The 15,194-nt window shown below is 39.3% G+C and overlaps 1 protein-coding gene across 1 annotated transcript in view; it reads right to left on the bottom strand.

Annotated features, from left to right (window-relative positions):
* Window positions 1-2,873: 2,873 nt before the first annotated feature.
* The window catches only part of DAP3 (death associated protein 3), a 32,600-nt gene continuing 20,279 nt past the window's right edge, over window positions 2,874-15,194 (bottom strand). The window contains exons 4-13 of the mRNA XM_045545323.1: window positions 13,758-13,859; window positions 11,116-11,224; window positions 10,885-10,977; window positions 10,032-10,162; window positions 8,979-9,059; window positions 8,735-8,893; window positions 7,453-7,512; window positions 6,557-6,646; window positions 4,246-4,363; window positions 2,874-3,248 (exon numbers count right to left, since the gene is read on the bottom strand). Of these exons, the coding sequence (XP_045401279.1) occupies window positions 3,163-3,248; window positions 4,246-4,363; window positions 6,557-6,646; window positions 7,453-7,512; window positions 8,735-8,893; window positions 8,979-9,059; window positions 10,032-10,162; window positions 10,885-10,977; window positions 11,116-11,224; window positions 13,758-13,859 (1,029 nt within the window). The 3' untranslated portion in view covers window positions 2,874-3,162. The remainder of the gene's footprint in view (window positions 3,249-4,245; window positions 4,364-6,556; window positions 6,647-7,452; window positions 7,513-8,734; window positions 8,894-8,978; window positions 9,060-10,031; window positions 10,163-10,884; window positions 10,978-11,115; window positions 11,225-13,757; window positions 13,860-15,194) is intronic.

The raw sequence follows: 15,194 nt of genomic DNA, 5'->3' as shown, positions 1-15,194 counted from the left end.
TATAGGCGTGAGCACTATGGCCAGCAGCGTGGATGTTCATAGAAGCAGTGGTGTCTTTACCCCGGTACTCTCCTCCTCTGGTGTGCTCTGGGCGTCTGTGGCTGCAGAGCCTGTGACACTGCCCTTTTCGGGGTTCTGTGTGCTACTTAATCCTTTCTTTTAAATTAGTTTGAGTGGGCACTTAATTTATAAGAAAGAATCGTGACAGATACACCTTTCCAAGAAACATGTGGAAACACTAAGGTATAGAGAAGAGTACAATTTTGTGTTTTTTAAAATATTTTTTGCATAGAATTTTTATGTCTAGGATTTGGTAACAGTTGCTTCTAGAAAAGAACTGGGAGAAAGAGAAGGTGCCTCATTTTCCATTATAGTTGTCTGTGGTATCTGTGGGAAATTGGTTCCAGGACCACCCCCAACCCTAGATACAAAAATCTTCAGATGCTCAATTCCCTTATATAAAATTTCATAGTGTTTGAATAACCTATGCATATTGTACCATATACTGTATTGTTTTATTTCAAAATATTAAGGGGGTATAAATGTTTTTGTTATACAGATAGGTTTACAATGCTTGAGTCAGGGCTAGAAACGTGCCCATCACTCAGATAGTGTTCATTGTACCCAATAGGTAGGTTTTTGCCTCTCTCCTCTTCCTCCTCCCCTTCTACCATATATTTCAAATCATCTCTAGATTACTTATAATACAATGCCTACACATCACTTTGTTCTTGTGGATTTTTTTTTTTTTTTTTTTGAGACAGAGTCTCACTCTGTTGTCCGGGCTAGAGTGAGTGCCGTGGCGTCAGCCTAGCTCACAGCAACCTCAAACTCCTGGGCTCAAGCAATCCTTCTGCCTCAGCCTCCCAAGTAGGGGAGACTACAGGCATGCGCCACCATGCCCAGCTAATTTTTTCTATATATATTTTTAGTTTCCAGATAATTTATTTCTATTTTTAGTAGAGACGGGGTCTTGCTCAGGCTGGTCTCGAACTCCTGACCTCGAGCGATCCACCCGCCTCGGCCTCCCAGAGGGCTAGGATTACATGTTCTTGTGGATTTAACACAGTAGTTGGCACATGGTAAATTCAAGTCTTGTTTTTTGGAGCTTTTTTTTGAGACAGAGTCTCACTCTGTCCCCCGGGCTAGAGTGCCGTGGCATCAGCCTAGCTCACAGCAACCTCAGACTCCTGGGCTTAAGCAATCTTCCTGCCTCAGCCTCCCTAGTAGCTGGGACTATAGGTGTGCACCACCATGCCCGGCTAATTTTTTCTATATATTTTTCTTTTTTTAGTGGAGACAGAGTTTTGCTCTTGCTCAGGCTAGTCTTGAACACCTGACCTCAAGTGATGCTCCTGCCTCAGCCTCTCAGAGTGCTAGGATTATAGGCATGAGCCGCTTTTTCGAACTTTATGGACATTTTTTTCCCCCAAAATATTTTCAATTCATGGTTGGTTGAATCCATAGATGCAGGAGGGTTGACTGTATGTTTTTGTATGGTTTGAAATTTGTAACATGTACATGGCAAAATAAATGAGAATGAAGGCATAATAGAACTGCTAAATGACATCAATTAGGGGAATTTTGAAAGCTCCCTCAGGCAGCCTGTGAAAGATAGATGGGAAGGAGTCAAAAGTAGTTGGAGGCCTGGCATGGTGGCTCACATGTGGCTCAAGTCTGTAATCCGAGCACTTTGGGAGGCCGAGGTGGGAGGATCACTTGAGCCCAGGAGTTTGAGGTTGCTGTGAGCTATGATGACACCACAGCACTCTAGCCAGAGCCACAGATGGAGACTCTGTCTCAAAAATAAAAAATTAAAAAAAGAGTGGTTGGAGGTAGAGAAACAAATTAGCAAATGATTACAGTAACTCAAACAAGAAGTGAAGGGGGTATGAAGGCAGTGGTAGTGAGGATGAAGAGGAAATGGGTTTGAGTTGTTAAAAAGATAAATCTAAAGGTTTAATGATTCACATGGGGAGGTACATCAATCAAGGCGCAATCAGAGAAGCAGAACCACTATGAGATACATAAAAAAGGCTTCGTTACAGGAATTTAACGTTTCCAGTTGGAGCTGGTTAAACGTCTCTTTAAAGTTGCTGTCTGCATCTGATGCTCGAGCATCAGGCTAGTTAAACCGACAAATTGTAAAGCTACCACTATGGTTGACTGGGGGTTGGTTCAGGGGTGGAAGTTCTATTCCTGATAGGAAATTCTTCAAGTAAAGCACCATAAAATCCAAGTTATAAAGACAGCCATCTACTGTTAATGGGTACCTACTATGTGTTAGGGCACTTTACATATGTGATTTAATTCTTTCAAAAGCTCCGCAAGTTTAGCATTATTATGACATCAATCATAGATAAGGTGAAATTAGAGAAGGAAATAGGCTAAGAGACCCTAAAACAGACAGCTAATAAGTGATGGAGCTGGGAATCAAAATTGTGACTCTTTTAAATGATCTGAGGTCACTATTTTCTCAATTATCCCAAGGGACGGTACATAGATAGAACTCTGTATGCATTAAAGATAAGTTAATTCATTGTATACAATGTATGCTGAACGGGTTCAGTGCTTAATTCTCTTAGGAATGTGTAGAAAGGCGCTGTGCCAGAAACAGCTGGAGTTTCAGTTATGGTTCCCAGGGATCATCAGGGGATAAAAGTATAAATAGAAAGTGAGTGTTAAGTGTCTGGGAGGGAGAAGTAGAAGAGTTGTGAATCTTGATCTGCTGAACTGAATAAAGTCTAGGAAACAGAACCACTGGAAATTTCTGTAGAATTGAGTCTCTTCAGATCCCCAACAAGCAGAATACCAGAGAAATTCAATTTGGCCAATCTGAAGGCTCTTTCCATATTATAAATTTAACACAACACTTTAAGAAATATATTTAATTTTTTAAGGAAAAGATCTATGATTATCTTAAATGTGAAAATCACATCCAATAAACCGGTATTAGTTTCAGGAAGAAGACAACATCTTATTGCCACATGTTCACAGTCATTTCACAAGGAACTCATTTCAATGAAGGTCCAGAGCCAACTGTAGTCTTGTCCAATCCCCTAAACAGGGGGCCTGGCTGCTCCTCCTGTGTAGTGATTCCATCTGGTTGGGTCCAGCTTAAAGGAAACGTCCATGTTCTTCCATGCACATTGTGACTGTGGTTTAGAGGTAGGCACAGAGCCGCTCCAGCTGCCCAGGGTTTGCGTTACTGAGGAACAGCAGCTCCTTTTTCCCGTCTTCTGTATGAGCTAAAATGGAGCCAAACACAGATAAGTAGCAGTTTCCTCCTGCTGCATTGCGTTCTCCAGAAAATTCTGTAGTCAGAGGCTACCTTATCCAGATTACATTCTGACGTAATTAGCATCTCCTAAGAGATCTCACTTCTAAATCCTTTATCCCAATAAGGTATTCTTTTTCTATGCAGATTTTCCTTTGTCTCTATTCCTCTATTTCCTTTGTGTCTATTCTCTAATTCAGCATCTATCTCTCCCTCCATTCCAAGAGTATCTTGTGGACTTTAGAATCTTATCAAATCTCCCAACTCCCTTAGAAATCTGTCCATGGTGCCTCCCAACCCACCACACTGGCTGCAGCTACTTTTATATTCTTCCCTCTACTCCTGTAAAAACCTATTCCAATTACTACTAACTCTCTACTGTCTAGTGATAGAGTGGTCTTTACTTTTCTTCTACACCCCCTCTCACATCTACAGGTGAGGGCAAGGATAAACGAACAGTTGGAATGCTTTCAGTCAAAGGGGATCAAATATGGAGTTAAGAATTACTTTTTTAATATATACTAGATCAGGTAGGGCAAAGGTTTAGTTTGGTGCTGGTGTAGGCTCTCACATAATATGAATTATTCTTTGGGTATCTATCAACTGAATCTATCAACTGAAGTTTGTTGAATGAATAAATGCAACAAAGAGAGTGTGGCAGCAACCCAAGCACCTGGAAACTCTGCCCAATGGCTAAACTTGGCTTTGCTTCCTTCTTTAGCATGAACACTTTATTCTGGTCTAAGATGAGAAATTTAGGGAGAAATATAAACTCTTTTGTAAATTAAACCTTAATCACCTCCCACCCACCTTTCTGTATTAATCTTATCAACCCGAAATAAGTCAAGATAAAGGAAAAAAAGATGAAATATTATTGCTATTGCTGAGGGAAGAAGAGATCAAGCCTCTGATACAGTGGGATTCTACTGCGAGCATAAAGCCCTGATAGGAAAAATTAAACAACTGACCTTTCTCATGTTGAAGCCAATTGTTCTCCAAGTAATACTGAAGACAGCTTTCAAATTCCTTTGGGTTATAGTTGGAAACCAGGATGGGGATAAAGGGATCCAGGGCATCAAATCCTTCCTGAAGAAGAGAAAGGATGAAGACACAGTATTAGTTACAGAACAAATCAGCAGAGGGAGAAATTCTACTTAAGTACTTTGAGGGCAAGGTCTTTGTTTATTCTTTTCTTCTTCTTTTTTTTTTGAGACAAGGTCTTACTCTGCTTGTCTGGGCCACTGCAGTGCAGTGGTGTGATCATAGCTCACTGCAGCCTCAAACTCCTGGGCTCAGGCGATCCTCCTGCCTCAGTCTCCTGAGTAGCTGGGACTACAGGCATGTACCACCATGCCCGGCTAATTTTTTCTATATATATTTTTAGTTGGGCAGATAATTTGTTTCTATTTTTCAGTAGAGACGGGGTCTCGCTCTTGCTCAGGCTGGTCTCAAACTCCTGACCTTGAGCAATCCACCTGCCTCGGCCTCCCAGAGTGCTAGGATTACAGGCGTGAGCCACCACGCCCGGCCTCTTTCTATTTTTTAGTAGAGACAGGGTCTCACTCTTGCTGAGGCTGGTCCTGAACTCTTGGCCTCAAGCGATCCTCCTGCCTCAGCCTCCCAGAGTGCTAGGATTACAGGCATGAGCTACCATGCCCAGCCTGTGTACATGAATATATTTACTAGCTCTACTGAGAAGGTCTAGAAGAAATGAAACCCCAGTAGCAATGAGTATACCTAGCTCTCAGGTCTTGGTTTCTAAATACCATTCTCCTCTAAAACAAACTAAGGATCTTTGGAGAAATGGCTGATTCCAGGGTTGGGATATGGAAAGCATAAGGTGAGTCTGGAAAATATTCTTATGTCAGAAAGTAAAGAAGTGCTAAAAGAATGATGAGGACATGTCAAAAAGATATAGAAGCCAGCTTGATGGAGCTTGTAATGGCCAAATCTGGGATAATTTAAACATCAAAATAAAAAATGACAGTAGGCTTGGTGGTGGTTCACATCTGTAATCCCAGCACTTTGGGAGGCCACGGTGGTAGGATTGCTTGAGGCCAGGAGTTCGAGACCAGCCTGGGCAATGTAGTGAGACCTTGTCTCAAAAAAAAAAAAAAAAAAAAAATAGCTGGGTAGAGTAGTGTGCACCTGTAGTTCTAGCTATTCAGGAGTCTGAGGCAGGAGGATTACTGAACCCAGGAGTTGGAGGCTACAGTGAGCTATGATCATGCCACTGTATTCCTGCCTGGGCAACAGAGTGAGATCCTGTCTCAATAACAACAAAAAGATAGTAGATGTTTAGAATCCATTATATAAGAATCCACAAGTCCACACTGAAAGAAACAAATAAATATATAAAGCAGAAGGTACAGTTTCCACTTATAACAGAAAGCCAAAAATAATACATATAGAAGAAATGATGGAGCTAAAAAAATTCCAGTTGGCCATTGTCATAATAATAACTGATTTAGGAAAGAATCACTAATGTAATGGATACTAAAATTAGTAGGTGGAAGTTTGAGAAGTAACAGGATCATTATTACATAGTCTCATGTATATCTCAACAAGATACTTATTAATTACAAAGGGAAAATAGTAACATTACTTAGGAGAAACCAGATGGATACCACCTCAACCATTCAGAGTTACATCACTAGTAATGGGAAAAACAGATTTCAAGTGCCTTCTGATATGATGCATTCACTAAGACACACCATCACTTCTACTCAGGAGGAAACATCAGACCTCATAAAATGAATGACTTACAAAATAACTGGCATGTACTTTTTAAAAAATATAAATATTAAGGTTATTACAGACAAAGACTGAGGAACTGTCACAGATTAAAGGAAACCATAGAGACATGACAATTTAACACATTATCCAGAACTTTCTTTTTCTATAAAGGATATTGAGATAACTGGCTAAGTCAGAGTAAGTTCCACAGATTAGGCAAAAGTATTATATCAATGTCAATTTTCTGATTTTGATAATTGTGCTATGGTTATATATTAGAGTATCTTTGTTTTTAGGAAACAGACATTAATTGGAGGGAAAAAGAGGGATCATGTCTGCAGGTTACTGTCATATAATTTTGGAAAAAAATGTGGAGAGGGGAAGGATAAAGCAAACACGATAAAGTTTACATTTAGAAATCTGGGTGAAGGGCATACAAGAATGAGTTTTCTCTAAGTCTGAGATTATGTAAAAATAACTAAATCAATAAAAAGATGTATCTTTAGAATAACTAAGGGGAAACAAATTTTCTTATAACTTGACCTTTCCCAGCAACTCCTGGGGCAGATAGGCTCTCCGGGGCTTAAAGAGAGACCCAGTCTGGCTCAAAGTCAACACAATGGCGCCTCCGTGCTGAAAGAAAAGACAAAATGCTGAATTGGAAAAAGCTAAAGAAGATAGAAAAATGCAATGTAATCATCTACAGATTTTTTTTTTGCATTATAGTGTAGTGGCAGTAATGGTCTGACACAGATAAATGTCAACTGAATTGGTTATTAGTTCTAGATTTGGCCCTGACAATAAATTGCTAAATGATCTTAAGTTTATCACAACATATTTTTGGGTCTTAAACTCTTTTCCACAGAAGGTAAAGAAAATACAAAAACACTTTAAATAATTGCAAACAAAATAAAATTAGGCTAATATTTAAATAAAATGGTTTTGAATAAGCTTACTTGAGTCCAGTAGAAAGATTAGAAACCAAATACTTAGATTTTTAAAAATTAACTGCCATGTGAGTTGCATTTAACTCACACTAGTTTTGAGCCCGGGGCCTTGTAAAGCATATGTAACTCACACATCTCTTCACCTTGGGAGCTCCGAGAACCATTTTTCAAGTTGTATATAACTCACACACAGAAAACAATAAAAAATAAGATTTTTTCATTAAATTAGAAAGGATTATTTTGTTTTTGAAGTTTTTATTCTATTTTTGTAATAAAACAGCATGGCCCCAAGGAAAAATTTTTTTTTCTAGTGTGGCAGTCAATGTGTTAATCCAGACTTTATTCCTAACATGGTATAGTTATGTAATTAAATAAAAGAACTTTTTGTCCATAAAATTAGAGAACGGAAAGTATTAGCAGTGAAGTAGTAGGATATGTTTTAAACAAAAGCACATTTCTTTCTGAAATGTGTTAGGCACCATATACACTTACCCAGTCATTTTTTACCATTTTCCTCAGGTTGTGAATAAGTGCTAATTCCTCTGGGGCAATCTGCACATTGGTCAGTGAAAGAGAGAAGAGATCATTACTTGCTTTTCCTGGATGCTCTCCTGAGACAACTAATTGACAACAATAAAAAAAATCCTCAACTACTACATAATCATAGTACCTGACGTTATTCTCTGATAAGCCACATAGTTGCTGGCTTTAGAACTTCCATGCTTCTGGACATTAACAACAGTCACCAAGAGAGAAAACACCTACTTCCCTAAACCACCCCCTTCCTTGGTGCTTCTGATCTTTTCTGCTGAGACAATACAGCCTCATTTTGAAATGAGAATAGAAAGAACAAATTAAGAAAGAAAGAAAACACAGCTTCTGCTGTTATGCTCTTTCTACAACACTCTCGCTTAGTTTTCAATGAATGGTGGAATTCTTGGCATGAAAGCATTGCCGCCTTCTTCTGATTCCATTTTCATAGTATATCTTTTTTTTTTTTTTTTGAGACAGAGTCTGACTCTGTCACCCAGGCTAGAGTGCCATGGCGTCAGCCTAGCTCACAGCAACCTCAAACACCTGGGCTCAAGAAATCCTCCTGCCTCAGCCACCTGAGTAGCTGGGACTACAGGCATGCACCATCATGCTCAGCTAATTTTTTCTATTTTTTAGTTGTTTGAGTAATTTCTTTCTATTTTTAGTAGAGACGGGGTCTTGCTCTTGCTAAGGCTGGTCTCAAACTCGTGACCTCAAGCAATCCTCCTGCCTCGGCCTCCTAAAGCGCTGAGATTATAGTAGGTGTGAGCCACCACACCCGGCCTATCCTTTTTTGTTTTTGTTTTTGTTTTGAGACAGGGTCACACTCTGTTGCCTGGGCTAGAGTACAGTGGCACGATCACAGCTCACTGCAACCTCAAACTCCTGAGCTCAAGTGATCCTCCTGGCTCAGCCTCCCAAGTAGCTAGGACTACAGGTACACACCATCATGTCTGGCTAATTTTTAAAAAATTGTTTGTAGAGATGAGGCCATACTGTGTTGCCCAGGCTGGTGTTGAACTCTTGGGTTCAAGCAACCCTCCCGCCTTGGCCTCCTAAAGTGCTGAGATTATAGGTGTGAGCCAGTGCACCCACCCTCTATTTTCACTGTGTATCTTAATTCAAATACTCTTAGGGCAAGAAAATATATTTTATGGGTTATAAGGCTAAGACCCAGCCTCTGTACGTGATAGAACCAGCAATCAGGGAAACTAATAATAGAGAAACCCAGTTTTCCTACCAGGCTTTTATCTTCTCTTTTCAGAGTGGTCCTTCCCCACAGAGCATTGATTCCATCCACAGCTACCAGCAGGTGAAAAATTCCCAAAGAACTTTGCCTCTTTAGCTCTTTTAGCACAATCCCAACTGCATCTGTGGCGTTTCTCACCCGTGTTATGCCCTGTTGGGAGAGATGGTGGCTTACAGTGTTGCAGGAGGTCTTCTCGGATTATGACATGGTATACATTCAGTGTCTTTTCTTTTACCTGTTCAACTACTTCTCCCAGAGGACTGCCTTTCTCAGTGCTTTCTCTCTTATTCCAGACATACTTCTCTTGAACTTTTATCTAAAAACAAGCAAGAAAAATAAAAACGAAAAAACGGTTACTTTGCCTAAAGGTAAACCCATCCCTTGAGAAGGCTGGAGGCTAAGGTTAATAGGAGTCAGTTTTAATCTATGTTTCAGGTCCTGTAAGAGACCTCAGTATGGAAGTGAATGCTTTCTAACCCATTTCTGTCTGGAGCCTTGAAAAAAACAATACATGCGGGATTACGACTAAAAAGGTCCAGAATGAAGCTTTGGCATCTGCTTTTTCTTTCTTCTTCTTCTTTTTTTTTTTTAAGAGATAGGGTCTTGCCCTGTCATGCAGGCTAGATAGAGTACAGTAGTACCTCTAGCTCACTGCAGCCTCAAATTCTTGGGCTCAAATGATTTTCTAGCCTCAGCCTCCTGAGTAGCTGGGACTATAGGCATGTACCACTGTGCCTGGCCAATTAAAAAAAAAAAAAAATTTTATTGACAGGGTCTTGTTATGTTGCCCAGGCTGGTCTTGAAGTCCTGGCCTCAAGTGAGTCTCTGCCTTAGCTACTGCAGTAGCTGGGATTATAGGTGTAAGCCACCATGTCCAGCTTGGCATCTGCATTTTTAATAAGCTCTTAGGTGACTTCACTTTGTACCAAGCATTGAAAACCCCTGGTCTAGAGATCCAAGAATTACTGGAGTAAAGAGCAATTTTACCAGTACATTTCTGGTTCCTGAAAAAGATCTTATCTGGAGAAAACCATGTAGTTGGAAATCTGCTTGTGAAGGATTTGAGGCTGTAGCTTGAAAAGTCAATGCATCAATCTGGATGTCACTTTGCTACCAACAAAATGAGAAGAGTTTACTGTGTGTACAAAATGTATGAAAAAAATACAAAATGATATAGTTATTCCAAACTATAATATCAGTTCTCCACAGGCTACCAGTATTCAGAGTACAAAGAAGACAGAATCTATATAAAGACTATTCAGTATCAAATTTCCGGGAGTCTAGTCACCTGGCTGAGGAAGCGTTCATTTGTAGTTTTGAAATTCTTTAGCCAGGCTGAAGCCTCTACGGGTTGATCAAAACGCTCTTTGTTGTAGGTAGACTGTAGAAGATCCCGGCAATTTTTCACCCAAAGATGAGCTAAAAAAAAAAGGCACAAGAAAATAAACTAGGCAGGAACTGACTGTTTTCAACTTGAAAACTCTTTGCCTCTTTAATTATGGGAAATGACTTTAGTTTCCCACATATATTTCTTAAAGCTTTCTTGCTTCAGAAGTTTACTTTTTTGCCTGGTCCACCTTAGACTAAACATTATCATTAGAATCAATACATAAGGCATACCAAGTAGATTAAGTATCACTTCTGCTTACTGGCAGTTTTTAAAGCTATGTCAGAAAATGTGGATGCATAAAACATTGAACAAGAAAGGAATATATACAAAGTGTGAGGGTTTACGTTTTTAAGATCTATATTGACAACTCTAGAATGCTGATAAGTAGTAGAAGTCTCTAAAGGTACTCCAAATTGTTAACTGATGGCAAAAAAAAAACCCCTGTGGTGACATCTAAGGAAGGAATTTATGCTCTTGGGCACTGAATATCAAAGTAAGGACTACTTGGTATGAAAAGACTTCAGGAAGCTTTTAGTTAGATTTCCTCTTGTCACATTTACTTCACCTTATAACCTGGTTGGCACTAATATGATGAAGAAATCATGATGAACTAGCTTAGACTGCTCTGCATCTAGAGCAAAGGTTTTTCCTTTAGCCATCAGAGCCCTGTCAGAAAATTAAAGCCACAGGACTACCACAGTAACAGGGTAACTAAAACTGATGCAGAGAAGAAAAGATAGGAAATTCTTACCATCAGGAATATGTAGTATCAGCCAGTCCTGTTTTGCACAGAAATGAATAACATGGCAAAGACTAAGGGTTTTTCCTGTTCCCTTCTCTCCATCTAAAGTACTTGTTGTTAAAGAAAACATCACCAGAAAGAGACACTTCTACTGTCAAATACTCTTGCATTTCTTCTTTTCCCTCATTTCAGAGGAGAAGGCATTGGCTCAAGAGGGCTTATGCAAGCAGGAAAGGATACAGACAAGATATCGTACAGCTGGATAAGCAAAATTGGTGTTTTTTAGGTAATGCAGAAGCTCGAGGGCTGGTTTCCTTACCATCAGGCAAGCTTCACCAAACGTCTTCACCTGACAAAACAGGGAAGAAGGAAGGAGAGGGTGAGGTGTGGAACTTCTAACCATTTCCTGGTGTACACAGTAAGCCTAATACAGCAACCAAGAGCAATAGGTTGTGTGTCTTTAAACTGAAATATATTATTCTAGTAACATAATAGTTAGTTAGCTTTTGATTACTCCTGTTAATGAAGCATAGGTATTCAGTTAATTGAAATTTATAAATAATCCAGATATCTCATAACTACAAATACCACTTAGGGTCAATGTAAATATGAAAAGCATATCAGATGTTCAATAAAGCATCTGATACATGGTAAGAATTCATTAATTATTTATTTATTTTGAGACAGGGTCTTGCTCTGTTGCCCAGGCTAGAGTGTAATGGCATCATTGTAGCTCACAGCAACCTCAAACTCCTGAGCTCATGAGATCCTCCTATACTAGCCTCCTGAGTAGCTGGGACTACAGGTGTGTGCCACAATGCCCAGCTAATTTTTTCTATTTTTTTGTACAGATGGCCTCTTGCTTTTGCTTAAGCTGGTCTCGAACTCCTGGCCTCAAGCAATCCTACTGCCTTAGCCTCCCAAAGTGCTGGGATTATAGGTATGGGCCACTGCTCCCGGCCTTAAAATTTATTTTTGGTTATTTCTTATTACTATAACATCTAGACTTCTGTAAAACTACATACATGGTAGCTCAGGAGCAGGTGTGACCAGCTACCCCACAAAACTATGAGGTCATACCTCCTGTCACCAGTATACTGACGTTTCAGAGATTTATGTATTCATTCCTCTTTTGCTACAAGTATATTTTGGTGGAAAAATTTGGGAAGCATTGCTATGTGTGTGAAAGTGGTTTATAAATAAAGTATTTAATTATATCTACTAATAAGAATAAATATCTAACAAATACTATTTGTAAGTGTATCAGATAAAGTGTAAAATAGTGTTGATATTTGTAAAAGAAGTCCCACCAAAACAATTGGATTGCTGTAGGTAGGAATTGACAGGTTAAGTCCAAACTTAATGGAAAGTGCAATCTTCAAAAAAATGACATTGATATTGAAACAGAAACACCATATTAGGCAATATGACAGTACTAAAATACATCAAACAATAATGATGGAGTTGGCCTTCATGTTAACGGAAATTATGAAAAGAATGAATAAGTCCTTCCAGAGCACCGGTGGTTAAGCCAGTCTGAAAATAACTTGAAGTGGTTAATTAAAGATAGGACCTCACAACCCTGAAGCTAAAGAATGTATGGTGAATGTCTTGGAACAGTTTAAAGTGCCATTACAGATGATTTCTTCTGGTTGTGTTCTATTTTTGACCTTTTTCCCCCCCTCAATCAATCAAAGTTTATTACACCAAAGTTGGAGCATGTTCCTGGGAAAAGCACAAACCTCAGAAGCATCTGTGATCTATGTTTTCTCCTGTTTTCAATCTTAACAAAATTTTGGATTATAAGGCTACCTATGGTCTAGAATTAACTCCCTTATTGGTGTTACTACCTTATTAGTTATCTAATTTTCTGAAATAAAACACATTGAGGAAATGACATCCTCTGTCTCCTAAGCTAAAAATCATCTGCATAGGAAAGTTTGCTATTTCATTAAGAAGGAATAATTTCTTTTTCTTTTCTTGCCTTTTCTTTTCTTTTTTTGCGACATAGTCTCATGCTGTTGCCCCAGCTAGACTGCAGTGGCATCATCATAGCTCACTGCAACTTCCAACTACTCGGCTCAAGTGATCCTCCTGCCTCAGCCTCACCAGTAGCTGGGACTAAAGGCATGCACCACCATGTATGGCTAATCTTTTATATTTTTTGTAGAGACAGGGTCTTGCTCTTGCTCTTGCTCAGGCCTGATCCTCCTGCCTTGGCCTCTCATAGTGCTAAGATTATAGGAGTGAGCCACTGTGCCTAGCCTAAGAAGGAATAATTTCTGATGCTGAAAATAATTCAGCAAGAGCTAGTCAGAAGCTAGCCACTGCACCAATAAACTATGCTTACAGTTAATCGCAAATTCTTTCAATGGCTATAAAGCAATCCAAGATTACACTCTTTTGGTTGAAATTATGGCCATAAAAGAACATTTTCTGAAAATCCATTGAGAATGAAGAAGAACTATGATGCATCTAATCAAAATATCATTTCTAATCATCTCAGGAACATACTATGATTTTGTTTTTGTGTAGCATATTAACTATTTTCATGACATTTTGCCAAGGCATATATTAATTTTAAACAATTACTTGCATGCCAAAGTTTTTAATAACTTATTGGGTAAAACAAGGAAAAAAATGTTGGTATTGTTTATTTATATAAGAATATTTACCTGGTTCCATAAACGATTTAAGATGATTAACAGAAAGATAAACATTAGCTTACAGTAATTGTACTATTCACAAAACATAAACAGCCGAATTTCTGCTTTTCAGATTCAAATTTCATCTTTTATAGTTTTCCACTCATTTAACCCCACCCCTTTGCTACCGACAGCTTGTATTCTGGGCTTCCCCCAATTCTATTCCGTTTTGAGCACCTGCATTACAAAGCGAGGAGGCAGGCCGTGGGGAAACACAGTCTTCAAATCCTGGAGGGGGATGCCGTAGTGCTGACCCTCGTGCTGTTCCCCATGCTTAGCCTAGGAAATAAAAGTGCAGACAGGTACAGCAGGTACACAAAGTGACCAAGACTTTGAAAAGTGAATAGGGCTCGCTAGACCACACTCATTTCTTAGCTGGAAAAGATATCTTTCATTTTTTATCTAGACAAAAAAGCTGGCTGCTGTTCCCAAATCCAGTGTGTCTATAGAGGTAGTGGCCTAAATGAAGTTGGTTGCTCAGTAAAGTAAACCCTAGATATGGGGATAGCAGAAACAATTTCTGCCATCTGGATTCTTCTGTGCTGTGTATAGAGATGCTCTAGTCATGTGACAAGATCATCTGCATGCTGCTGTTTCCATAGAAACCCCAGAGGAATTGGCAGATAAAGGGACTACAATTATAGAGAAAGCTGAAAGGCACTTCAGTGACTTCATTCATTTATTCTATTTCATTTTGTGCTTGTGAAAATAGGTAAATGCTAAAGACATATTTAAAATACACCCTGCTGAGATAGTGTTTTGGGTGATGGATTATTTTTGTCCCCTCTGCATGGCCTGTATTAAGATGGGAAGACTCAGAGGGCAGGGGCAGGGACAAAAAAGCTATTGATTCCCTTCACATTAAAGCACACACCACACATGTAAATTCATTTATGAGAAGCAGGAACAATGCTGGGGAAGGAGAAAAGAATTCAATATCCAGCCTAATGGGACCTGAACTAGAAAATGCAACATAAGATACTGCTGGAATCTTGGCTTCTGTGGACAAAGTTCACTTTAAACGCTGCTTTTCTCATATCAAATCAAGTTATTTCCCTCTCCAGACACTAGGAAATCCATTTACAAAGGTAGAAAACAGTATCAGATTGCTTATTAGAAAAACTGCATTCTATACCTGCCCTGCTGTGTGATCTTGGGCAAGTAATTTGATTTCTTTAGGATTTGCCATATCAGAGATTGGTATGGCTGGTCACTTGTTTTGTAAATAAAGTTTTATTGGAACAAAGCCACACCCCCATTTATTTATGGCAGAGTTGAGTACCTGTGACAGAGGCCATTACAGCCCATTAGCCTAAAATATTTACTACCTGGTCTTTTAAGGAAAATTTTGCCACCCAACGCATCTACTCTATGCTCAGGAAAATCTGTGGCACTGGGTGAGTTCACTAGTAGGGACTAAATTAGAACAGATGTGGACTGCCCTGAGTACTTTACAGTTAGCACAGCATCAGACAGGGAAGATCCGGGTTCCAGAGTGCTATCTCAGGTGCGTTGTCTATCTCTGCTTAGTGTCTTTAAGTTTCAGTTTTCCTGATATGTAAAATGAGGATAGCACACACATTGTAAGCCCTGAGAAACCCCATACACCCATTA

Source organism: Lemur catta, chromosome 3, assembly GCF_020740605.2.
Source record: "Lemur catta isolate mLemCat1 chromosome 3, mLemCat1.pri, whole genome shotgun sequence".
Classification (NCBI taxonomy): Eukaryota; Metazoa; Chordata; class Mammalia; order Primates; family Lemuridae; genus Lemur; species Lemur catta.
This window is presented reverse-complemented; position numbering and strand designations above follow the sequence as displayed.